The 25,378-nt window shown below is 32.0% G+C and overlaps 3 protein-coding genes across 4 annotated transcripts in view; 1 reads left to right on the forward strand and 2 right to left on the reverse strand.

Moving 5' to 3' along the window:
- LOC132719019 (telomerase-binding protein EST1A-like) overlaps positions 1-10,385 on the reverse strand; it is a 40,000-nt gene extending 29,615 nt beyond the window's left edge. Inside the window, exons 1-6 of the mRNA XM_060702757.1 lie at positions 10,228-10,385; positions 8,385-8,498; positions 7,471-7,592; positions 5,529-6,633; positions 4,683-4,795; positions 3,914-3,925 (exon numbers count right to left, since the gene is read on the reverse strand). Coding sequence (XP_060558740.1) covers positions 3,914-3,925; positions 4,683-4,795; positions 5,529-6,633; positions 7,471-7,592; positions 8,385-8,498; positions 10,228-10,336 — 1,575 coding nt within the window. The 5' untranslated portion in view covers positions 10,337-10,385. The remainder of the gene's footprint in view (positions 1-3,913; positions 3,926-4,682; positions 4,796-5,528; positions 6,634-7,470; positions 7,593-8,384; positions 8,499-10,227) is intronic.
- LOC132719102 (spermatogenesis-associated protein 22-like) lies at positions 10,365-17,817 on the forward strand. 2 transcript variants are annotated; one of them, XM_060702848.1, is made up of 9 exons: positions 10,365-10,469; positions 12,169-12,292; positions 12,647-12,760; positions 13,137-13,251; positions 13,634-14,064; positions 14,422-14,534; positions 14,989-15,118; positions 16,047-16,147; positions 17,691-17,817. In XM_060702848.1, the coding sequence occupies exons 2-9, from the start codon at positions 12,190-12,192 to the stop codon at positions 17,739-17,741; spliced, it is 1,158 nt and encodes a 385-aa protein (XP_060558831.1). In that variant the 5' UTR covers positions 10,365-10,469; positions 12,169-12,189; the 3' UTR covers positions 17,742-17,817. The 2 variants fall into 2 exon arrangements, with proteins under 2 accessions (XP_060558831.1, XP_060558839.1); XM_060702856.1 differs by having other exon boundaries at positions 10,380-10,469; positions 12,175-12,292.
- A 2,364-nt stretch (positions 17,818-20,181) lies between these two features.
- On the reverse strand, positions 20,182-24,445 carry LOC132719129 (ATP-sensitive inward rectifier potassium channel 1-like). The gene is made up of 3 exons (XM_060702874.1): positions 24,062-24,445; positions 22,323-23,412; positions 20,182-20,408 (listed from the first exon to the last, which is right to left on the reverse strand). Exons 1-2 carry the CDS (start codon positions 24,192-24,194, stop codon positions 22,328-22,330), a joined length of 1,218 nt encoding a protein of 405 aa, XP_060558857.1. The 5' UTR covers positions 24,195-24,445; the 3' UTR covers positions 20,182-20,408; positions 22,323-22,327.
- Between the last annotated feature and the right edge of the window lie 933 nt (positions 24,446-25,378).

Genomic DNA, 25,378 nt, shown 5'->3' on the forward strand with positions numbered 1-25,378 from the left:
ACATAGGAAGAAAAGAAAAAAGATGTGCATAATCTCCAGACTGCCATCTACCCATATTTCAAGTTTCATAAAAATATTTTCAGTACTTTTTGAGTTATCACTGGATCCAGTTTATGTGTTAAATTTGCCATATTTTCAGACTATTTGTTGCCATAGCAACCAGAATTTTTAACATAGGAAGAAAAAAAAAAGACGTGCATAATCTCCATACTGCCATCTATCCATATATCAAGTTTCATAAAAATATTTTCAGTACTTTTTGCGTTATCGCGGGATCCAGTTTTGTGGACGGACGGACTGACGGACTGACAGACTGACAGACAGACAGACGGACAGACAGACAGACGGACAGACGGAGGGTAAACCTAAAGTCCCCTCCGGTTAAACCGGTAGGGGACTAACAAGCGTCAATAAATGTAAGCATGCTATACTTCAAAATAGCTTTGATCACCTAATTGAAATCTGGTGAGCATTTCACTAACATTACGTAAGTTTTGCATATCTTTTTACGTAAATTTGGACTTACGCAAAAGGTAAATCTACGTTAGTTGCGTTTCACTAAACAGAACGGGCAATTTACGCCAGTTATAAGTGGGCGTAAATTTACGTTAAAACCTACGCAAATGCTTAGCTAATTTAGTAGAACGCAAATAAATACGCAAGTTCTGCTTAAACGCAAAAAGTTACGTTCAAACTCGAGTTACGATAACGTAAGTATGTTAGCAAAATGCACCCCAGGTGTAGTCCATTTGCAGTAACACAGAGTAAAGTATCGGCAAATATTCATGGTTAAATCGTCATCATATGCAATACAAGTATTTGTTTGGTTTTACCGCGCAACAACACAGTTCATTAGGGCAGGAAAGATTATTTTGGCTAACCTTATGTGTTACAAACTTAAAAGCAATGTCAGGAGTAAAAATTATCTCACCTGCTGGGGCTAAGAGATGCATAGAATGCAGTTATTTGAATCCATTTAGTGGCCTCTTACAGTCATGCAGGGATAAACTTTGACTGCAAATCGTATGCCTCAACCCTTAAAGGTAACCCCTCAGCCACAATTGAATCATATGCATTATTTTCAAATCATTGCTACCATGACAGAAGATAATTTCTCAAATTAAAAACAGCAAAAAAATGATAATTGACATGCACCTATGTGAACAATGTACATGAACAACCACAAAGTTAAAAACTTCAGAGAACCTGAAAACCCTGAATTTAGTATTATTTCAAATGTTTTTTATATGCAAGAAGAGAGCTTTCAGTAGTAGAAAAAACTTGAACTTCAGGCTTTTGCCTGAAAACTTTTACCCATGAAAAATTAATGTAAAACAAGAGCTTTATGAAAAGAGCTTTCATCATTATCTTATAACCTGCTAGAAATGTAAATGATTTGCCTTCGTCACCAGTATCAAACCAGGCCAGCCTGCACATTGATTCAGTCGGACTAGGCTCTAAACTGCAGTCAAGGGGCCAATTACTAATGCATTAACAAGCATTCTGGCAAAGGTTATCCATTAAATTAGCATAACAAGAGCTGTTGGTAGGACAGCACGCTCGACTATTCTAAGTGCTTGATAGTGATAGACCCTTGATAATGTTAAATTTTCTAAGTTCACAAAAGGAGTAATTCTTTTTTTATAAATTCATGTTATAGGCCTTAGAGAGAGTCTAATTATACAGTATTGGCTTGACTATTTAGAAGGTAATGTCACAAGGGTGTTTTATTGAGTATAATAATACTAATTACCTATGAGTACATAAAATTGACAGAAAAGGTACAAAGGCTTGTTATTAAGATGTTTTATCAAGTAAATCACTGCTTTTTTATTATGAATGCATAAAATTGTCCCAAAAAAGGCACAAACCCTTCAGTAGTTATGGAGATAACAAGCAAAACTTTACCATGAATTTCCAAGTTGAAAAAGGGAAGAAAAATCAGCCTAAATGCAAGATAGAATTATGGATCTTTGTCAGTGACCTACAATTCTGACCCTAATTGCATATGTGAAGTTTTAAATAAATATCTTTAATAGTTATTGAGATATGTAAAACTTGCATGTAAACATTAACCAAGAGACTAAGTAAAAAAGGGGATATGAATCAGCCTTAATGCAAGATAGAGTTATGGAACTTGGTCAGTGACATACAATTATGACCCTCAAATTATGACCCTAAGTACATGTGTAAAGTATCAAGTAAATATCTTTTGAAGACCTTTAACCTTTAACCAAAATTTCTAAGTTTCAAAGGGGCAAATAATTCTGCAAATATTGCAGACAGAGTTATGCAATTTTGCAAAATGATGTACATTGTTACTATAAAAAAGTATTGTAAATTTCAATTGAATATCTCAAGCAATAATTGAGATATTTGACTTTACAAAAAAAACTTAAACCAAAACTTCTAAGTTTCAAAGGGGCATAATTCTGTCAATATTGTAGGCAGTGTTATCCAACTTGTCAATCTGATGTACCTTGTTACTATAAATAAGTATTGTAAGTTTCTATTGAATATCTCAAGCATAATTGAGATATTTGACTTTACAAAAAACTTTAACCAAAATTTCTAAGTTAAAAAGGGGCATAATTCTGTCAATATTGTAGGTAGAGTTATCCAACTTGTCAATCTGATGTACCTTGTTACTATAAATAAGTATTGTAAGTTTCAGTTGAATATCTCAAGCAATAATTGAGATATTTGACTTTACAAAAAACTTTAACCAACGCAAACGCTGATGCCCACGCCGGGGCGACTACTATAGCTAAAAATAATGCTTTAAACCTTTTGCATTAATCATTACCTTGCATTACTTGAAAAAGTATTGGCATTCATAATGCATTAGCATAAAATTTAATTCACCCCTTGTCTGCTATACTGTTGGAATCTCAATTTTGTATTTTGATATTCGAATCCCTTCAAATGGACGGTTCCAAAATTTTAACCAGGGCAAATTCATTTCATAAATACAACAAGTTAAAGGTCATTATGATCATGTTGAAAGGTGCAGTTCACAACCTTTTAACATTCCTTTTTACAACCACCGCAAGTATGTCAAAGCTTAGAGAAGACCTATTGATTTAGGGTGTCACTAAAACGTAATGTTGTATGATCAAGCCCTACTGGGATAAAGGCAATGCTTTCTTATATAACACAAGCCCTGGTTAGCCCAAGAAGAAAGCTCAAAAGTGATTTCAGTAAGCTTATATACATTGTTTAAACGAAGGTTAAACTCAATATTTTAAACACAATTTGTATCTTAAAACATTATGATGTCTTTATATTTATATTGCAACAAACATATTAAAAATATGTGTTATTCTGAATATAATAAGGTTTTTAACAGTTACACAATTAGGTTATCTATCAATGAATTTAATTTAATTTGAGCACTATTGGCAATCATGCCTTAAAAACTGATTAAGCTGGTGCTACAGGGTGCCAGAAATGATCAATTTTTCATTAACTCCCATAAACATATTATTTACTATTGTTTTCATAGCCTTTGAATAATATTCCTTTTTTCCCCAGATTTTTGCTTATACTGCAAGCATAGACCAAAGCTATTAAACACTTGTGTTTGACCTGTGCCAAGGTTTGACCAACTTGCTCTTGAACAGTGGTCTCATAATCTTAGTTTTTTTATATTATCCCTTTATTTAACAATCAATGGGCAGCTCTGATTCCAAGCGGGATAAATCCATTTCGACAAGAAAAGCAGGGTATTTAAGGTTGAACAACAATTTTCAGAAAGTCTGTTTTTACAAATTCTTGATATGAAAATTAGATATATTCACATTGTTTTCTTGAGAAAAATATTTGATAGAATTAATATGAATAACAAGATTCTTAATCAAGAAGACAACATATAAATAAACATAACATAAAACAATTTTGGTTCATAACTTACCTGGCTAGCACACTGATTGCATGCAAAATAACAAGAAAAAAATAATCATAACTCAAATATCATATATATAATGTTAGTATAATTATGTTACATGCCAGGCAAAAAGAATCCAGCTGAATGTAAAGTACCGATATTTTCGTAATATTCACTCTTGATTTGTAAAATGATTCTTGACGTACTAATTTTTTAATCATTAAGAGAAGTGAAATGTAAAATATCTTTGACATTCATCAAAATCACTTGTTTTATGAATTTAAAATATAACTTACTTTTAGAATCTATAGACTCCAGGGTTATTACAAGATGCATACATATACACCATTCTACACTGTTATGATAACCATACACTCAAATGGTAACTTTTTACCTGACAAGTCACAAATCACCCCTGCCCCACCCTCTTCTCCAAAAGCAGATATCATTTATATTTTTAATGACTGTATAGTTTCATTAATAAATGAACATTAATATAGTTATATAAAACTACACAAGTTCTAAAGAGTAGAAATATGCCAGCATTATGGTTTATAAAGTGCAAATTCGAAACGTCTTTTTTTCACACACAACAAAACAGGTAATTTCTTCATCATTAACATAATCTTTACATTCATCATAAACTGTTTAATGACTATGTCAAAATCACAGTGAATTTGAGTACTTACTAATTATTCCTAATACCAACCCACACCCAAAAATTTTGATAACTTTTTTTTTCATTTGCGATTTAACATAACTTTTATTTAAACTAAGAATTCACAATATGACATACCAGAGTACTAAATGCATATTCTCGCTCAAAATCCTCATTCCAGTCAATCTTATTGCTACTATCCAATTCCTTATCAAAGTCCAGTTCTTCCGTGCTCCAGTCACTTCCTGTACCTATCACAGACACATAAATATTTGTTTCAGCAAGGATGTATATTAACACATACTGGTACATGGTTTTTATTATTTACAGATTGGCAATCCGTATCATTGGTTAAAATGCTGTTAAAATTGGTTGTATTTTTAGCCTGTATATTAAAATTGTTTAATATCCCCCAAATCAGTTGTTTCAGTTTGCATATCTGTTGCCTCAGATAAAATGAAAACTCTGCTTGTAAAGAAATATAGCATCTTTAACTTTATCTTTATACTATGTACAGCACCCTTGTAAAAAATATTAACCCTCTGTATTATTAAAAATTATAAAACTGTACTCTTGTGAAGTTGTGTTTCATTGGATAATCTTGATGTTTTTATAATATATATATATATACATGGCTGCAGTCAATTTATTAAGTTATTTCATTTTTCCTCTAATGAAGGAAGAGTGCAGTATTATAAATTTGTTATTATAAAAGATTTTTGACAGGCTATATGGCTGTATACAAAAAGTTTATTTGCAATATAACCCAATCAACCATTAATTAAGTGCCATGTAAACTGTCAAAAATCTTTTTAACTACATGTAATAATATATCTAAAAGTATACCTTTTCAATTGTTTTGCCATTTTGTTTTTAGATGCTGAGCCAAGTGACTTACTTTCATTTTACCCTTATATTACAAATATCACTCATGTAAGGTTTTAAGTATTACACATATTGAAGTAACTGATTTAAAAATCTTACCTGTACTCAAATCACTGCTTATACTATCTGTTCTTTTCCTCATTCCGGAAAACCCGTGCTTTCTAGGCACATTCTTTGCTCCACTTCCTGAACTGCTCCTTGGCATTGGCGGTTTTCCAACATTACGTCCACTCAGATTAAGTTGCTCGGAGCTATGACTTCTCTCAAATACCATGGTACCGAGATTTTGTGGGTCCGGGTAGTACCCGTCCTCATCTTCAAATCTCTCAGACTGATTCAACTTGTCATACGATCGTGATTTAGTTTTATTTGGTGTTCTTCGGAACCTTTCTAAAATTTGCTGTTTGTTTATGCCAGGCTTTTCGTCAATCTTGTTTTTATTTTCTTCCATGCCAACTGGCGCTGTATCTTTTCTGTCTGCCTCCTGACCAATTGTGCTTGGTCTTGATGGCACTATATATAATTCTTGATCATTTTTCACATCTTTGCTTTGTTTATTGTCTACATTTGGTTTATCATCCTGTTTTGGCGCTACATTTTCCTGTTTAATTTCACGATTATCCACTTTTGACCTCTGTTCTTTTGTTTCATTTCTATTTCCAACAAGACCTCTATTATTTCTTCCATCATTTTGTCTGACATTTGACCTTTGATTATGTCTTTGACCCCGACCTCTTGAATATGACTGACCGTGACCTCTTTGACCCTTAGCATAGTCTTGTTCATTGTTTCTGGTATTCCTGTTACCGGTTTTGACTGGTTGCTCAACATTTTTCTCTGGTGTAACTCTGTTACCAGTATCTGATTTATTATTAACAACAGTAACTTGCATATTTTTCAGATCTATTTTCCTCGGTGATGGTGACTGGGGAGCATGTAGAAGAGCAGAAGTTGTCGGCCCGGGACTCGGACTATGGACTGTGTTAGGACTTGGACTAGACATATCGTCCTCCCAGTCGCCAGAGCCTTCCCCGCTGGCATCAGTGACCGGCTGCTGCTGTTGCTGTTTTTCCAGTCGACCTTTTGGAACATAGCGCGGCATTTCTGGTTTCTTTTTCCGTCTCGATTCCTCACTTCTACGGTTCCTCTGATGATCACCAGGTGTCACTTTCATGTCTTGGATACCAGAATTTACTGCTGCCAGCTTAAAAAGACAATGCAATTATTGTAAAAGAGGAAGTAGACAGCAATTTAATATAAAGTAGAACACCCTTATAATCAAATTGTCATGTTAAATACTGATATCATTTTCTCATACCATATACTTACTGCTTTAGTTTGACTTTATATTGACATATACATTTGATAACTTCCCAGTTATCTCATTTGATAATTTTCCAGTTATCTCATACACTTGACATAAGAAGTTTCTTTCTACACTTTATCAAGGTCATGTAAGCACCACTATTATATATTGCACCACTATTATATTTTCAATAAGCATTCAAGCAGATCCATCAGTCTTTTGTTAGCTAGCTAGCTGATGTACTGAAAGAATTTTGTAACATCATTAAATTTACCATATAGGGCTAAGCTGACATTGGTGCAAAGGAAGAAGTTCACAGTCAATGTCCTTAGCTCCTACATACTTCAAATTATGTGACCCAGAACAGTGTTACACTCCATTATATTACTGATTACAATTACATCACCCTCTTAGTGTCATTTATCTCTACATCTTATTAACTTAAAAAGCAGCACCTAATCTAAAACGATTGAGAGAGGACATATTTTAAGTTCAGAATTGTGAAAGAGAAGCTTGTAGATACTATACCTAACCCTGCTAGAATGAAAAGAGATTAGCCTTTGCCACTAGCATAGAGCCAGCCATGCCTACACATCTTTGCCATCTCACACGGATCTATACAGTTGCTTTCTTATTCTGATAATGAAATCCCATAATTTTCTAATGGAATGCTCCAAATTCAAAATCGGGCAAATCCAATCAGCAGATTAAAGGTTACTCAACTTTATGATTTACCTCTTTTTCCACACTGTTTTCCTTTGATGAGGAATCAGATACCAGTTCATTCTCCCAGTTTTCCTCTGATATATACAGCTCAGTTTCTGCAGCTTTACTCCCTACCTTCTCTGGACTGGATTCTAAGAAGATAAACCATGACAAAGATTAAAATTGAATGTGTAGATCTTCAATAAATATTACATATATCAGTGATTTACAAGTTCTGTAATTGACAATTTTTTTAATCTTCTCTTGAGAATGAAGAACTTTTGAAATATATTTTCATGTACTACTATGCAAATACTGCATCTTATATCCTAAGATAAACAAATGTTTATCAAAGAGTTGATCAAAATATACATGTATTTCATAAAAATTCAGATATTCCACTTATTTCAGACTATGCTTTGGCATTCTTTCATTGCCTTTATTTTTGTGGTACTGCTCTTTTAAGTAAACAGTAAACACACATAAAAGTTAAGACATCATTATGCAATCATTTCAGCCTAATAAATATATGTAGCTTGGGCTGTCATTAAATATCTTGCTTTTGAAATATCGAATCACAATTTAGAATTTAGAGATAAAACTTAAAACTCTTTTCTTCATGTCTTGTTTTGTAAAAGTATTACTCTTATTTGTTTAAGGGAAAATGTCATTTTTCTCCCATTTTCTTGCCTAGTTTGACTGTTTGAACACAAGGTTTAATTTTCAGGTCTGTAAGATATGATACCAAGAAAACATACTTTATTTCGGTATGCTGTGTTTGTGATGTATAAATCATGCTTGCCTTCACCATGATAATAAATAGTTTCATAAACGTATTCAAATGTACCAGCTATTTAATTCACTTTTGATAATTATAATTATATCGATAAAATTTATCCATCAATGACAGCCCTATAAATAGTGAATCTGAAAGTTTATTTTACCTTTTTCACTTCCATGATCAGTTTGCTTGTCTGATATTGCTCTGTGAGGTGGTCTATAGATACCTTTTGATGGCCTCTTTGCTTTCTTTTCCTGGTCTCTTTTCTTCTTGTCTTCTATATAGGAAAAAAAATCATCATGAAAACGATTTGTACAAATCTATCCTAATTGAAATGAAAGAAATGAAATACTATCATATACAACTTTATTTGACACACTGAACACTATTTGAGTCATTCTTTAACCTTATCAGGAAAATTACAGTTTGTTGCTCAATTTCTTTAACATCAGAATACTCTGCTGGTTCCCTGCCTACATCTACTTCTGAAAGTAGGCATAGTGTAGGGGGAAAGGAACTCCGAGTAGAACCACCAAGGAGTATGATAATCGCACCCATGTTTTAACAAAGTATTACAGAAAGGGCAAAAAAGGTTGTGATTGATATTTGTCTTAAATTTTGGCTAAAAAATAAATACCTCACATCATCATTAGAAAAATACCATAGGCAAATTTTCAGCCTTAAGTAAACAATGGGAAAAAAACAAAGATAAAAACAAAGATAAAAACAAAGGGATTGGCTCAGAAAGTTTTGAATATATTATATCATAGAACATTAATATGAAATTAGGCAAAGCCTGTGAACAGGGAAGTCGTTCTTTTTTACTTTACATTTCCCATTTTATATGTTGCATTCAGTATTTCATGCACTGCATCTGTTTTTGCTTGGAACACTTCAATGATAATTAATAAAGCCGAAAATTTGAGATTTCTGTTCTTGGAATACTCTGTCTATTATCAATGATTAACATTAGAACTAGAAGCACCCAACTAGACATGACACTGTGAATTTCACTGATAAGTATAGAAATCTATATACATGTACATTTTTTAATTGTTTTTTATTTAATTCCTTTTAAATATACATGTGTAGTCTACAGCCTCTCACAAGTCTAAAATCTTCTTGGCGATGACCCCTAAGCAGAAGGGGGCAAATCCTCCATCTGCCACCCCTGATGTATCTTTTTGATAGGAGACAGTGCCAAAAAAGTGATCACTTTTTAACAGCATTTCTCAAACCAAAAAAAAATTTCAGGGCTACAAAGGGCATTTTATCACCATTTGAGGCCTTAAAAATGGAGCGGGGGGATGACTGTATAGAATTTAATTGATGCTTTTAATAATGAATATTTTGTGTTTGTGTAAGCAGAACAAATTCAAACAATAATTTTATTTTTTCTTGAATGTGGTCAAATATTTTTAACTTCACCGTTTATATCACATCACATGACAAAAAATTAGAGTACGTCGGTAATAGAGTTGCGCCGATCCACATCTACATCAAACTGCTTTAAAATCGTTAATGATTACACTAAGCAGGTGTGTTGTCTGGGAAGAGCTGTTAAAAACAAATGCAGTATACTGATGGCACCCTACAAGCCAAAGCCCTTACCCACTTTGAATTAAAGTTGCAATGACAAAGTCATTTATTTACATTAAAAACATTCAAAACTGTTTTATAACATTAAATGAATACTGAATGATTAATGAATCCCCTGAAGGCCAAACAGGTGAGTTTGTCAAAAAGTTTATGGCATAACTTTCAATAAACATTTTCTCACTCACTTACCTAAGCACTTATTCCAAAATGGAAATGCACAAATAAACCATTTAATTTCAGATTATAATGACCTCATAATCTGAAATGTACGACTAACGCCAATTTTATTCAATTTCGAAGATTTTGCGAAACCGACAAAATTTCAAACTGAAAGTAAAATATTTGGTCGAATACGACCGAATTCGAAATATTACCCATCTAATATTCGACAGATAAATCGCAACTACCTTCTTTAATCTTTCTATTCTTTTCTTCCTCTTCTTTTTCTTCATTTGATTGAGCAATATCTTCTAATTCCTTGTACGTTATTCTAACAACATCTGACTCAGCGGCCATTTTTGGAAAATACTTTTATTTGTCTCCTAAAATGAGAGTTTGAGATTACGTCCCTTAGTTGATCTTCTTACTGAAAACTGAGAAGTGTTATAAGTGACATATCGCGGGAAATTTTAAACCATATTCATTGTGTGTAAGTTGTATTTTCAGTGTAAAATATAGATTTTCTAGATTATCATTATAATATTTATTCTATTGGTTTGCTCTGTGTTATTTTAAATATATTTACAAGATCAATAACTTGGGAAAATTTTGTCGTCTGCTACAGCATAGTCACTTGACCATGTTCATGCCATCATATCATTATCACATGATGGGACCCGTCACATAAAGTTATAAGAATTATACATTAATTTACAGTATGTAATATATACATATGAGTCTTTTATGAGTTGATAATTGAGTACCGCTCAAGCCGGTGCTAGGGGGCGTGAGGGATGTTGTACATTTTCATTATCCCTCATGTATCCCAAAACAACCAATTTTCAATCACAACCTAAATTCAAACACATTCTTAATTCTGTGGAGCGGATGCCATGTATGACTAAATTGCTTAAAGTCACATGTTGTATTAACTTCACACTTGCAGAACATTAACACTTGCAGAAATGCTATACTTGATTAATTGTCAAATGTTATCAGAAAAACAATAAGAAACTGTTTGTTTAAAGTGACACAATATAAATTGTCCGATTTCAACTATATCAAATAAGTCACTTGATTAAAATATTGATAAAATTTTCTTAGCATTTTATTTTTTTTTATAAAGTATTGGCTACCAAGTTTTACCATTTACCTCAGTCTTGTGTGTATTTAAAACATTTATTTACATGATGTACCACTAAATATTCATCAAACTTTACGTAGGGGTCCTTATTAATAAAATCTGAAATTGTTATCAAATTCTTTCATGTGATGATTGTAGAATACATTTTTTGTAAGCGATACTAGCTGGCAGGTCTAAACAAATTTACACATTTCCTAATATTATAAAGTGGGGAAGATTATATTATAATTTTAGGTAAAATTGCTGTAAATATTGGATGCATTTATCATTTTGCACCCCAAATAGTGTACTTAGAAGTGACACCTTTAACTGCCCTTTTTATATACATTAACAGTAGTCATACCAATGCACTATACTGTACATATGTTATAACATTTAGTGAAAGTTTTTTAAAATTTTGAAAAAAACTATTGAAAATCGTTGAAGAGACTGTTGTGAAACTTTCTACAATTTTTAGTAGCCCTGATTTATCTTGAACAAAATTTTCAGTGGTGGTTACTCTGCTGTTTGAATTTAGGTTAAAATATTCCTGGCAGTGACCCGAGTGGGTCATATCGTATTTATTGTTTTTCTATGAAAGATCAAGGCATGTTGAAAATGTACCAACCTTATAATGAATAAATGTTGATAGATGAAATAATAGCTAAAATAAATTTAAAGCATAAGTTCCCCTTCCGTTTATTATTGACTAAAAACAGCTTAACTGATTGAATATTGGTTGTTCCGGGATACAGACTCAATCAAACCGAGTCTGCAATTCTCTTGTAATTTTGTTGTGATAAATGCTTCCGAGGGATCACTTTGTTTCCAGATTTTTAGAAGACTTTTAAAAGTTGTATCTAATCACCATAAATGATTTGACAGTATTTATACAGGCTACAGTAAGCTGCGTGTTTTTTGTTGTTGTTTTTTTTGACAACTATTATATTATATTTTCTTCCATAGCACCATTTCCTGCAACCGTTTTTATTAGTTTTATGTAAAATGCAGTAGATCTAGGTAGAAATGACCAAAAATTACATTTGATACCATAATTTTAAACAAGTTGCAGAACTGATCTTGCCAGATGCAAAATAACCGAAAACGCCCCCGACAAAATGTCAGCTCAGAACCCCAGACTGGTCAAACAGGATTTCGACCCGGACCGTCAGGAGCGGCTGGATACTCTGGTATGCTTTTCAATCCTTCTTATTTCAATATAGTGCAATAGTACCAAACATCACAGTTGTATATATACAATGTATGTCAAACCTGCCACCGCTATCGACTAAGGTCCGTCAAGATTAAGACCTAGATATATTTTTTTAAAAGATAGTCGCTCAAGGCAATCAATTTTAGATTATAGTTAGTTGTAATAAAAAAAACAGGGTGAACGTTAATGGCACTTGTGCATTATAAGATGTATTCGGAGATGCTCTGAGCATAGAGACTGCTCTTTGTAAGTAATAAGATAACGATTCTAGTAAATGGCATGTAGTTTTTATCACTATGTCACCATAATTGAATGAACTTACTGTTTAAAGGTTTGATGCCGGTTGGTGGTTTTGTCGGAAACAATCAGCAAAGAGCAAATTTGCCAACATCTGGGCGAGGAGCAGCCACGTTCAACAGATCGGCCTCGAGCTCATACAATAATGGTTCAAATTTTCGTTTTACTAGAATATTTGATTAAATGCCCCATCTAGAAACTATTTTATTGTAAACTTTATTCTCATTTCTCATTATCAGCAGTGCATGGAACTATTGCTGTCATCACGGCTTTTATGGAAGCTTTGCTTTCATGTAATGCTTTCATGTAAAAAAGTAACAACAGATTATCAAACAAAATATACAATTCAATTTAGACATGAAAACTGCTGAGATAAATCTATGCAAACTCTTTACTAGTATCAATTTTTGTTTCAAAGTATTTTTGAGTACACATATAAAGAGAAACGCCACTCTGCAACATGACTGCACATTATAAAATACATACATAATTATTATGATATTTTGTGTTTGCGTAATTTTCAGCTCGGAGCTACCCGCCACAAGGACAAAATTATAAAAGGACCGATCCAAATACCAATGCCCTATCTTCATCTGCACAGTACCAACAAGTTGTACGTAAGAATACCGTTCAAAACAGGTAAATATTCTAATTAAGAATTTAATTCTTCAACAACAACAACAACAACAATACAAAATAATGATAATAAAAAAGAAACATCAAAACAACATTAATTGTACTACGATGGTCGGGCATTGTGCTTGAATAATACATGTTTCATTTACTTCAGTTATGAGGATTTTTCTTCTTTTCTGTTTATTTCAATTACGCGTTACTCTAAATATTTCATTTTATATCGCTATTAATCGCTTTTCAGAATTGGTTGCATAATACTGGTACGAACATAATCAAAGTTCATCTCCATTATTCATTAGCAGACATACATATTTTACCTACTAGTATTATCTTACTATTTTTACGATAATTAAATCCGAATTTATTTTGATATTCAACTTAGTAGGAATATTCCGACTGGAACAGGGAGAGCCGCCCCTCTACCGCACATTTCTGTGTCCTCAAATAATCATACATCAACGTGTTATCCAGCCAACCAAAATGGTCCTTATACTGGGCACAGTAACGCTAGTATATATGGGGGAGGTGTAGGAATGAATCGGAACAACTGGGGATGTGACCAACAGCCGCCGCCGTATAACAACACTAACTTGATGGGGAACAGCTCACGGGTTGCTTCCTATGGCCGCAACAACTCTTTTAACCAGGGAACCAACTCTTACATGCCAAGAAACGAAACAAATGCTATGTATCAACAACCCCCCATTCAGCAAACATATCCAAATCAACAAACACATCCGAATCAGCAACAACAATACATGCCATGGTCTAACCAAGAAATGCAACCGTACAATGTCTATCAACAAGGGAATTTAGGTAAAGAAAACGACCTTAGTTTAAATTCAATTTCACTTTTTTAACTTACATTTTACCGGGAAATATAAAGATGAATAAAATTTGACAATTCTATTATGTTTAGAGTTATGTCATGTTAACCATTGAATTATAGTTATCAATTTTTCATATTTGTATTTTTATAAATCCGGAAGACGAAGTTTTTATTTCTAATTTTTATGTTCTCACTTTTGTCTCTTTTTAATAATATTTAATTCTACTTGTTTATAATAGTAACGCTTAGTCCTTTCAACACAGTACATATTTGTAGGTATGAATGTTATGAATTGTTTAATATTTCATATATTATTGTATTTCGACTGTTTTATTCATCTGCAGGTTTCATTCAAAATCAGGCACAAGAAATTTCTGATGAATGGAATAACAGTTTCACGGAGCAGACACCAGCGCCTGTACAGACTGCAAACAAAGTGAATAAAAATGTAGCTAAGGTTGTATGTCTTCTAAATGTACAAATGTTTGTGCATTTTCATTAACGTTTTCATAATGCAATACTATATCATAATATTTTTTAGAGCATTACTTTTAGTGCATTGCTAATCAGTAAGTTTCAAATTTTTGTTGGTTTGATTGGGTTTTATGTCATACCGACGCAGTATAGGTCATATGGCGATGTTCCAGCTTTACTGGTGGAGGAAGACCCCAGGTGAACTTTCAAATAATAAAGATGCTGATAATGATGATGACGGTAATAATAATAATGGTGGTGGTTGTGATCGTGATGACGATTGTTTTGTTCTTTACAGTATTGCAAAACACAGGTTTCGTTATCGTTTTCAAGTCCATGTTGCTATGAAAACTGAATTTCAAATTGAAATAAGTGATAAATGATTTTAAAAAATGAAATATTTGAAAGCAGTGATTCTGTTTTTGTTTTTACAATAGAAGAACACTGACCAGAAAACAGCGTTAATGGAGCTGAAGAAAAGTCTTCATTTCCTTACGGTAGACGTTGCAGAGATGAAACATTGGAACAAATTCAAAGATTCAGTTCAAATCATTTTCGAACTCTTTGGTATGAAAGAAGATTTAGTATAGGTTTTGGTACACTTCTTAATGCTGTAACAAATACTCGTAAATGGTTTTCAAGGTTTCAAAATTAATTGGCAATGCGCATGAAAGAAATCCGTTTAGTCATATTGACATAAACACACACGTACAATGTATAATGTATAATGCAGACATATATAGCCCATTTAAAAATGTCTTTAAATATTATATGAAATATAATGTAAAATTTCTTCATACATATAAGAAACAGTGATATTTTTCAGAATATAGATTCTCAACATAACAAACATCATTGATATACATGTATTTGGCAATGTTTCCTGTATATATTTTTTTCTTGTTCATAGTTGACATATAACTATTAAAATTATCCATGCTAGGCCAAGATTCATCTCAATGATATATAATTCAAATGTTTCTAAATTACACCAACAAGGGATTGAATTTGGTTAACGGGTTTTCTTTACCAAAACTTCTCAATTACGTGAGCACAATCTTTAAAGTAAAGTATTCTCTAAGATCGTCGTTTATACTAAGATAGTTTTCAAATTTATTTAAACCTTTTCCTCAAATTTACAACTTTTTCCAGTTTAGGCATAGATCGTGTAGATGCTGAACAATTGTGTAAAATTTGATCGCTTTAACGAATCTTAAACATTAGTTAATAATCACAAATTTTATAAAAAAAAAAACAACGAAAAAAAAAACAAACCCAAAACAAATGAGTAAAGAGTGAAAACCATTTAATTAAATTACAGTACTTAAAAACATACAATATATAAAAAATGCAATGTAAATGACTTTACAGAGTATTTCCAATTTTAAAATTGAAGACATCCATTACACAGTTGGTCAGTAACTCAAAATCATTTTGCATGGTCATAAACTATTGTTTTATTAACTAACGGGTGACTTTTTTGTCTGATTTGTAGGACAGCTCGACTCAGCGACGACAAAAGGCAGTATGGAATGTAAAGAATTTCTAATTAGGGACGAGAAAAAGAATGATGTCACTTGCGTTTTCTATGAAATAGTAAGTGATTTTGCATCAGTGAATATATGAGACTCCGTCTGTTTTGGGTAAACGTGTAGACTTTATATCATTGACAAGTAGGAAAAGTTCAAAATGAACGGACATGTGCTTTCACAATAAATTGTAATCCAAATTTATGAAGTGTTAGAAATACTGTTTTTAGGGACAACGTCCCAATTAACAATATAAGTATATCACAGAAAAAACCCTGTTTTCAAGATTATATATAGAAAATATCTCACTGATGAATGCATTTCATTTATAAGAAGGAAGTCTGCAACGTTTAGAATTTTTTTATTTTGCATTATAATTTTGATTTTTGTAATTATTTTATTGCATTTGTAACTAAATACATTTTCTTTAAATCCATGAAGCATTCAAACAATTCAAATTTACATGTAAGTTTTACAAGTCTGAAAATGAACACGGTATAATTTAATGTGTATTTATAACAGAGTAATTTTCTCTTTTTCTCCTGCTTCTTTTACTTCTTCTTTTTCTTCGTCTTATTATTATTTATACTACTATGCCATCTTTATGAATACTATGTTTTCCAACGCAGAGCCCTTGTTTCGATTTTTGTCACTTTAGTGTACTAACGTGTGATATTTAGGTAAAAGTTTTGTCTTGAAAGTGTAGAAAATGCAGAGATTTACCGAATAATTAAAATCGATCACTGTATGTAATCATTAAATCATTTGTCACGGATACTCTCTCTCGATAAATTAGTTAATGACTATTCGGATACAAAGTATCATTTTTTGGTAATTACACTAAGTTATTGATCTCAACATGTCCATCGATCAAAACATCAACATTTATTGTGATTTTATATCGATCACCTAAGGTCACATATGTCGAATTTGAAAACAATACCAGCGTTATTTCTATACGTGTGTACGTGCGCTATTTACTAGTTGTCTGTTGTTTACAAATTGTATATAATCCAAAATAGACATCTAGAAGGATGTCCCTATAGGTATATAGAAACAAAGCCGTAATTTCGTATCATTAAATTGGCAAATTGGTCATTTTTTCCTGCTTTTGTTATGGTAATGGTAAACAATTATGTTCAATTTGTTTAAGAACCTACGTGTAATTTTATAGAAATTTCCAAAATGTACCCTTTGATTAAACAAACTAGTGTTATTTTATTTACAAATGTTTGTGTTGGATTCCATCTTTGAGCGGTTTTACTTTCAATACACATTCAGCACAAATGCATTTTACAACACGTCATATATTTTTTCAAATGAAACAATATTCTAGATTGCATACATTGAAACAGCAAAATATGAACGATACAATTTTTAGCAGGGATTATATTTTCTTTTATGAATTTACAAGCTGTATACTGACAGAGCTGTTTTTCTCTAAAAATGATTTTTTAACCTTTTTTTTTAAACTTATTTTTCTTAATCCTTTGACCGAAATATAAGCACTTTCTTTAAGTAAAAAGCCTGAAAATGGAAATAATTTGACGGAGGACCACATATTTTCATTGATTGTATAATAAATATAGTTTGATATTTTATGATTTAAGGATCGTCAGCTGCCGAAGATTACCAGGGGACAGTGGTACAGGTATGTATAGGCATGGACATGTACAACATGACTGGCTATAGAATGTCGTTTTAGATATTCAACAGCTATATATCAAAATATACATATTTTTGTATCAACGGTAAGCCCTTAACCTGCTGAATTTGTGAAATGGATTAGCCCGGCTTTGGAGTTGGAACAGTTCATTCAATGTTTAAGGGGTTTCAAAATACAAAAAATTGAGCTATAAACATTATGGAGCCTGGTCACACTGCAAGGCTGTGCATGCTTGTCTTGCTTTTTACAGAGAGCAAAGCCGTCATAGGTCAAAGATATGTCTGTTGTTTTTGAAAAAAAACATGGAGGTTTCTTCAAGGAATTTCATTCTATTTGTTTGTGAGACAAATGTTATTTTACTGATTTTTACAAAAACACACACTTGATAGGAGCATATTTAGAGATATTGGAACATAATCTTTTTACATAATATACACCTGGAAATAAATTAAGCACACCCGCCATTTTGCCTCAGTTTTGACTTGACCACAAATGAAAATTTAAATTTTATTTTGGCAATGGTACGGACCACATGTAGTCACACAAGCTCTGCACCAAGAATGTCAAAATTTACCTCAAAATCGCTTTAACGCATTACTGGTAGTATGAGGAGAAGGGTTTAGGCTATCATCGGTTTACGTGGTGGTTATACACGTTATTAAAAATTGGCTACATAATGTCATTTTAGGTTACGTAATCGTCAACATTTACAAAAAATATCCACCAATAAATGTTTTGTAAACGCTCCAACACCATACTTATAAACACTTACATTTTTGGTTAAAAAAACAACACATTTGCTTATGCTTCAATAATTTGGTTAAGAATAAACTAAACTTATAAATTTACTTGTTTATGATTACTAAATTGGTATCGCTACTTATCAAATTACTATTTCTTAGCTCAATTAAGTCGTCATCTCATGACAGTGCTTTCAATCACAACCAATTTTAAATTTCCGGGGTGTGCTTAACTTTTTTCGAGGTGTATATATATAGATATGTATTGAATTCTCATAAATTCACTTAAGTGCACATTTATAAAGTTATTTTTAATTGTTTGCACAATATGCACAGTTTACACAATTGCATTCTGAATGTTCTGGATTCTTGAACATTTAATTTGTGTCTACAACTTTTTATTATGGTTAACTGTTATACAAACCGTTGGGCGTACTCAAAGTAAAGATAGGTGGGAACAAAGTTACGTTTTCCGTGCTCTCTTTAATATTGGCGAACCGCAAACATTCAATTTGTCACATTTGATGAATCAAACCTATTGCCAATAAATTCAGTTTCTTTGATTTCTAGAGCATTAACAACGCGTGAATTAGTCATGTGCTGTAAAACATCTTTACTGTTTTCTACTTATTTTGCTTTTATTTAACAAAGATTTTGCGTTATTTAATTTAAAGAAAAAGGAAACATACAAAGAGATTTAATGGTGCGTATAAAGAAGATTTAAATACATTTGTACTCCAAGTCTGGATAATGTGTTTCTTTTTTCTTTGTATGGGGAACAAAGTTCTACTTTTCAATAACAGATATGCATCTTCAGTATTTCAAATATTTTTTTCTCCATAATTCCATATATAAAACTGTTGATATTTTGATTTCACACTGCATTTGCAATACCTAAAGAAGCTTGAACTTCATCAAATTTTCTGTTTCTTTTCACATTTGTTTCGTACAAGACTTCTTTAATAAACGTTTTTGAAAATTGATCGGTTCTACCGAACTTTCAAAAAATGGTTCTCCGGAAGCGTGGAACTGACCGCATGCACTTCCTGTTGCACCGCGATACAAAATAGTTTTTCATGGTTTTCTTTATGTCTTTTTATAGAATTGTGGGGACTTATGACGGAACAAAGGAAATATTCCATTGTTTATCTATCAGATCGTTACAGTCATCGGAGAAGAATACAGCATGCATACTGTCACAGAAAAGTACAGAAACAATGCGCAAGCTTACCAGTACAATGAGGGAATCCTGAGCGAGTTCGGAATTATTAGACATTTGTGAAATCATAGATAATTAATGAAAAATAAACGTTCATGTTATTAGGAAGACAATTTGTCGGAAAATTTAAACATGATTTACCTGTAAATTGTCAGTACAGAAGTGATTTTTTTTAAGATTCATGTTTATTTTCGCAGTTGTTGCACTTCTCTTTTAATAAATACAGGTATGTACGAGAAATGTGTTTGAAATCAATAAAGTATACGATTGTAAATTAAACAAATTAAACTAGAAAAAAGCGAGGAAACGTTAAATTAAGATGTTGTTTTTTTTCTTCCCTTTTTTCAATATTCTTAGCACATTGATAATTCTTACTTAAAGTTAACGTACAGAAATTTATTGTAAATTCTATTGGTATTTTCAAACCTTACGTTTGAATTTAATTCCATTCAAACAGGTTTATTTCACAGTTGTCATTTTTCTTTTTGTCATTTGATTTAAAGTATTTTTAATCAGTAAAAAATCCAAAGTATTTTTTCACATTTTATTCACAATTCATAGTCAATTGTAACATAAACAAATTTGAAAATTATAAAAATGTACAAATGTGATATGAATTTAACATATATACAAAATGATTAAAGTTTATGTCGAGCTTCTTTTCTTTGTGTGCCGTCTATTCATCGGGATGACTGAAGCATATCTGAAAATAAACAAATAAAAATTTGAATATAAATGTTTTGAACAAATAAAAAATTATTCTAGATATATTATTACATGCTGAAAAAAAAAACCCAACAAAATAGTAAAGACATTTCCTGTTTTCATACTAAAAGTTCCTTATTTTTGTTTTTGTTGTTTTCAAATAATATTTCCATATAAGCCGGCAATTTAAGAAGTTCCTTCTCTCCCCGTATATAATTTCTTCAAAATGCAGTTTCAGAGTTTTAAGCTTCAATTTGGCGGGAATCTTTGTTCATCTGTCCCTTTTCCCTTCATCCAAGCCGGTGCGGGAATGCGATAGCAGACCAAAGAAGTATCCAAATCCTGCAATCGTCGTTCTGTTGATGGAAGTAAAAACCTATATTGTGTCGTTTTCTACAATTCCGTTTTCTCTACAATTGCAGAAACGGACACAATACGGGATTTACTCATTCTTTTTCGCGGACAAATGTTCACTATCTCCGTCCGTATGTTCCTTGTTGAATTATATTCTTCCTGCCACCATATATCCTCGTGTATATTTATTTTAAATACAATGTATATATCCGCAAAAAAAATGTACGAATTTTCATACCGCTACTCGTCACTGTTTATCCCAATGGAGATTGGTTCCAGAATTTTATTTGTTTTTCTATGTCCGTAAATGTATTGAGTAATTTGTTTCTTGCCTTCAATCCATTTTGGTTTGATTTATATTTTCCAATTTACAAAAATATTTTTATCAAAATAAATTAACAAAAAATGTTCAAAGTAATACTTCTAAATATATTATTTTCATTATTTGAACTATTTTCTTTTCTTTTTACACAAATTCTCACAAACATGAGCTAATTTGTTCTTTGAGATAACCAGACTCTGTCAAAAGTTTGCAATATTCATGTATTAAATTTTTTTTAAATTTATATAATGCAATTAAATAAGGTAAATAGATATATAAAAATTAACGCCTGATTAAATTCTCTGTGCGAATGGAACATATATTACTGCTTTAATTCTTTTAAATGAATAAATAAATAATTGCATTATCAGAATTGTTTTTGAATAGAAAAATATTTTTTTTGTGTGTAAAAATAGTTAGATAAATAACTTTAAATATCTTATAATTATTATCAAAATCAGTGAAGGAAAAAAGAAAGAAAAAATACAAGGTTACAAATTAAATGCATAACATGAGTAACCTCAACAACAACAACAAAAATATCATCGTGACAAAAAAAAATACAATAAAGAAAAAAAACTAAAAAGAATATATACCCCTAAAATAAAGTCCAGAACAGAAGGTACATCCCAACACCTTCATATGGTACATTATGACTGTACATCCTAATTACAGATAATATATAGTCGATCACTTACGTAATAAGACTGATCTAGACGGTCATATAACTGACCGGACAATAGTAATAAAATATTAGTTTTATGACTACACGAGGCTTTGAACCCTTAAAACAAAGCGTGAAAATTGCATTCCTACATCATAACTGTGTCTAAAATGTTAATGTCCAAACTTTCTCGACAGCTGGGCTAAATGACATCTACATTTTTCTCGTCAAAATACATAAATACCTGAATTGTAATCGCTTAGACTTGATGAATTAGTCAACCAAAAATAATCAGAAATGGAAAATAAATTTGAATTTGTATTATTGTTCTTTTTTTTCTCTGTCTGTGTTAAGAATAAGAAGTGAAGCAAAGTAATTTGCTTGGTAATGGCACATGATGCAGTTTCTGTATTTGTATTTAACATTTATATTTGTCATTTAAGAAATATTCCAGTAAATAAATTTGTAACCTTGTTACACTTGCCAGGCGATATCATTACAGGTATTTGTGAAATAAAGAAACCAATGAATATAGTTAATAATGTGATAATGAAAATTGAGGGTTTACTTACATTTATCAAAATCTGTTTTCAGCAAGACTTTCTTTAAGATTTCTGACTAAACTGCTCGTTTCTTTCTCTTCGATTTGTGTCAGGGATTCTTTGTGAGATACTGCTTTCCTCAGAATTGGTTTGCCCGTGCTTTCTTGCCTTTCGAGATCGCCAGTTCCTCTGGTCAGATTATAGTACTGTTTAGCGCTGCACTTTGGTGTGGGACAAGGAACTACATCATCAAACAGTTTGAAATTTGCTCTCCACTTTCCATGCTCGTGATCGAATTCTACAATGTTCTCAAATCTATAACCCCAGATAATGTCTTTAGATGTGTACGAAGTTCTCGCCTGACAAATTTCACCGGTAGATTCAATTGTTCCTTCTAGTATAACTACAATCTCGAAATTGTTGCCATTCAAAATGTCTTCTGGTTTCATGTTAAATAAAGGACTGTCTTCATTTATTTTATGGCTGAGTACAAGCGGCCATATTAGGAAAACCCTATCGTCCATACCATGAGCCTGGAAGTCCATGTGATGCTGAAACAATGGATAATGCACACCTTCTGCTGAAACTTTGTCTTTGATGAATATACCATAAACTCTCGTGTCAACGAGATGTGACTTTCTCAAGTCTCCTAGGCGCACGTGAAGTACCATTTCACCTTCTTCCTTGACGATGGTTGCTACGCTGCTGTAAACAAGGGTCTTCCTACGGTTCTTTGGGCGGGCAAACTTGACAAGCATAAAACCGAGAAGGATTGTTTCGAGTAGAAAACCAAGGGTGACTTGCAGATATACTAACGGAAGAACTCCCATACATTCGGCATCCGGCCACACAGTTCCAAATCCTATCGTAGTTTGAGTCTCGATAGAAAAGAGGACTGCGTCTGCGAAGTTCCTCATGTTATGAATACATGGGTAATAGCCTTTCTCACCGTAATGCGCGAAATCTCCATGCGAATATGCAATAACGTACCACAAAATTGCAAACAGTAGGTAACTCAGCATAAAGAGGGCAGCGTAAACGACCAAAACATATCTCCATTTCATGTCAATTAAACTCTGGTACATATCCATGAAGAATCGTTTGCTTCTTTGGCCCATACCTGAAACAATATTAGAAAATAATATTTGTAAATATTCGTTTGTTTATACAATTCTTTACACGTACAGTTTGATATATTAAATAGTTTTAGTTTATTTTATTACCTTGTAGCTGTTAGTCTTAAAATGTCAAATTTTTGTCTGTCTTTAGATCACTATGATTTTTTTAAATTTATTTTAAACATATTTATTTAAGTTTTATTCTGAATCAAGTTTTTGCAACTCTATTTATTATTTCGGAACCTTTTTTGCAGTATTGATGTAGTATGAGTCCTGACCCAAGTTGGAATCGAATCTATGTTTATTAAGTTCAGAGGCAAATACTATAACCACTAGATAAACTTTCCATCGAAAGGGAAATTGATAATTTAATTCTAATAAACTTATTAACATAAGACATTGTGCTTAGAATTAAACAGGCTGATCACAAATTAAGATTTAACAAGAATAACTTGAAAATATAAAAACGTAGAGTTGGAAAACTATAGTACACTGTAACAGTACTGTACGCACATTATTTTAGATCTGGATTTACAGCATGAGGATGAGTAAAATAGTAGATTTTAGAGTATAGAGCCACATATTTAATGCATTCTGCTACATTTCGACCATTCAACTTTGAAAAAGTAATAATAAGTGAATCTAACATACCTTTATATGCAATTCTGTACTGTCCACCTTTTCGGACAAGGGCTGGACGCCCCATCTGATAGCCCCTGTGAATTTTTCCATCCTCCCCAATTTCAGGGAACTCGACCATTTGAAACGTATCTTGTGTTTTCATCGTCTTTTTAAAAGTATTATCACAGATTTTGGAATTTAATAACTTCAAAGGTATAAGTCAAGGGAAAGTAATGTCTCCCTGTTTGTTTCCGACAAATATTAAAACATCATGCTTTAACAATGTTTTTATCAAAATATGATATTATTATCAAAATGAACAAGTTACTCGTTCCTTAGTTCAGTTTGAAATGAATGAAATTTTAATTTTCCTGAAGTTAAATTAGAGGATAGGGGTATAAATACTCTGAAATTCAAGGGCCATTAATCTTGCATTTGATATATTGACATGTTTGATCTACGTCGAATTTGTAGCTCTGTCAACTGTTTCATGTTCGAGGGACAACAAAAAAACTTGAATCAATCACTGGCAAATGTTGATAATTGTCAGCAAATAAGAATGTAATAATGATGAAACTGTCAGGTATTGTTGTACCTATCAATCACGTGGACTCCTCGCGACACATTTCGCGCTGTTATACACTAACGCATACAAGACACACAGCATACCGTCACAATACGACATGCATGAAAAGTGAAACAATTGACAAGCATAATGTTCTTTAATGATTACTTAACACGTTTGCAAATATTTTAAGCCCCGGAGACAAAAGTTAAAAAATACAAATCTGTTGAAAAAAAAAGTCTGATGACTTTGACATGAGTCATGTAAACTTATGGCAGACAGCAACATTTCTGTTATCAGGTGTTCAATCTCCCGTATATGTATATACAAAGTGATAGATATGCTTTGATAAAAAAGTCATGTTTTTAACTGTAAAATACTGGCTTACACATTTATCATGCCGCAGTTTGAAAATTATATGATATAGATATGTAATCGGTTATTATTATGAAACTGTAATGTTTTTTCCAGCCTTTTCATCCTCGATATGGAATTGAATTTGTATTTTAACATCATAATGTGTATAGCTCCATGCCGTTCCAAACTGACAAAATTTCCTCTCTAGAATACAATCAAAAAGATCTGGAAATAAAGGGCCTAAACTGTTTAAGCACCTATCTATTTTACATATGCATGCAGTAATAGCATTTTAAGCTTTTAACAATGATCACATTTGTATAGATCTGTATCTACACTGTATAGCATTTAAAATGTATTGTTTAAACATAGAAAAGATCTCATTTCTATTTATTTACTTCTTGGGAAAAATTGAAATATCATTA

The sequence above is a fragment of the Ruditapes philippinarum genome, unplaced genomic scaffold, assembly GCF_026571515.1.
Source record: "Ruditapes philippinarum isolate M1 unplaced genomic scaffold, ASM2657151v2 ctg1648_1_1_1_1, whole genome shotgun sequence".
Lineage (NCBI taxonomy): Eukaryota > Metazoa > Mollusca > Bivalvia > Venerida > Veneridae > Ruditapes > Ruditapes philippinarum.

What these genes read in the sequence shown, in the direction of transcription:
- LOC132719129 (XM_060702874.1), bottom strand. Translation starts at nt 24,194, where the DNA reads ATGAAAACACAAGATACGTTTCAAATGGTCGAGTTCCCTGAAATTGGG. An exon ending in GTACAGAATTGCATATAAAG is followed by an intron (nt 23,413 to 24,061) that starts GTATGTTAGATT and finishes ATATTGTTTCAG; the next exon opens with GTATGGGCCAAAGAAGCAAA.
- LOC132719102 (XM_060702848.1), top strand. Translation starts at nt 12,190, where the DNA reads ATGCAAAATAACCGAAAACGCCCCCGACAAAATGTCAGCTCAGAACCC. An exon ending in AGGAGCGGCTGGATACTCTG is followed by an intron (nt 12,293 to 12,646) that starts GTATGCTTTTCA and finishes TACTGTTTAAAG; the next exon opens with GTTTGATGCCGGTTGGTGGT. An exon ending in AAGAATACCGTTCAAAACAG is followed by an intron (nt 13,252 to 13,633) that starts GTAAATATTCTA and finishes TCAACTTAGTAG; the next exon opens with GAATATTCCGACTGGAACAG.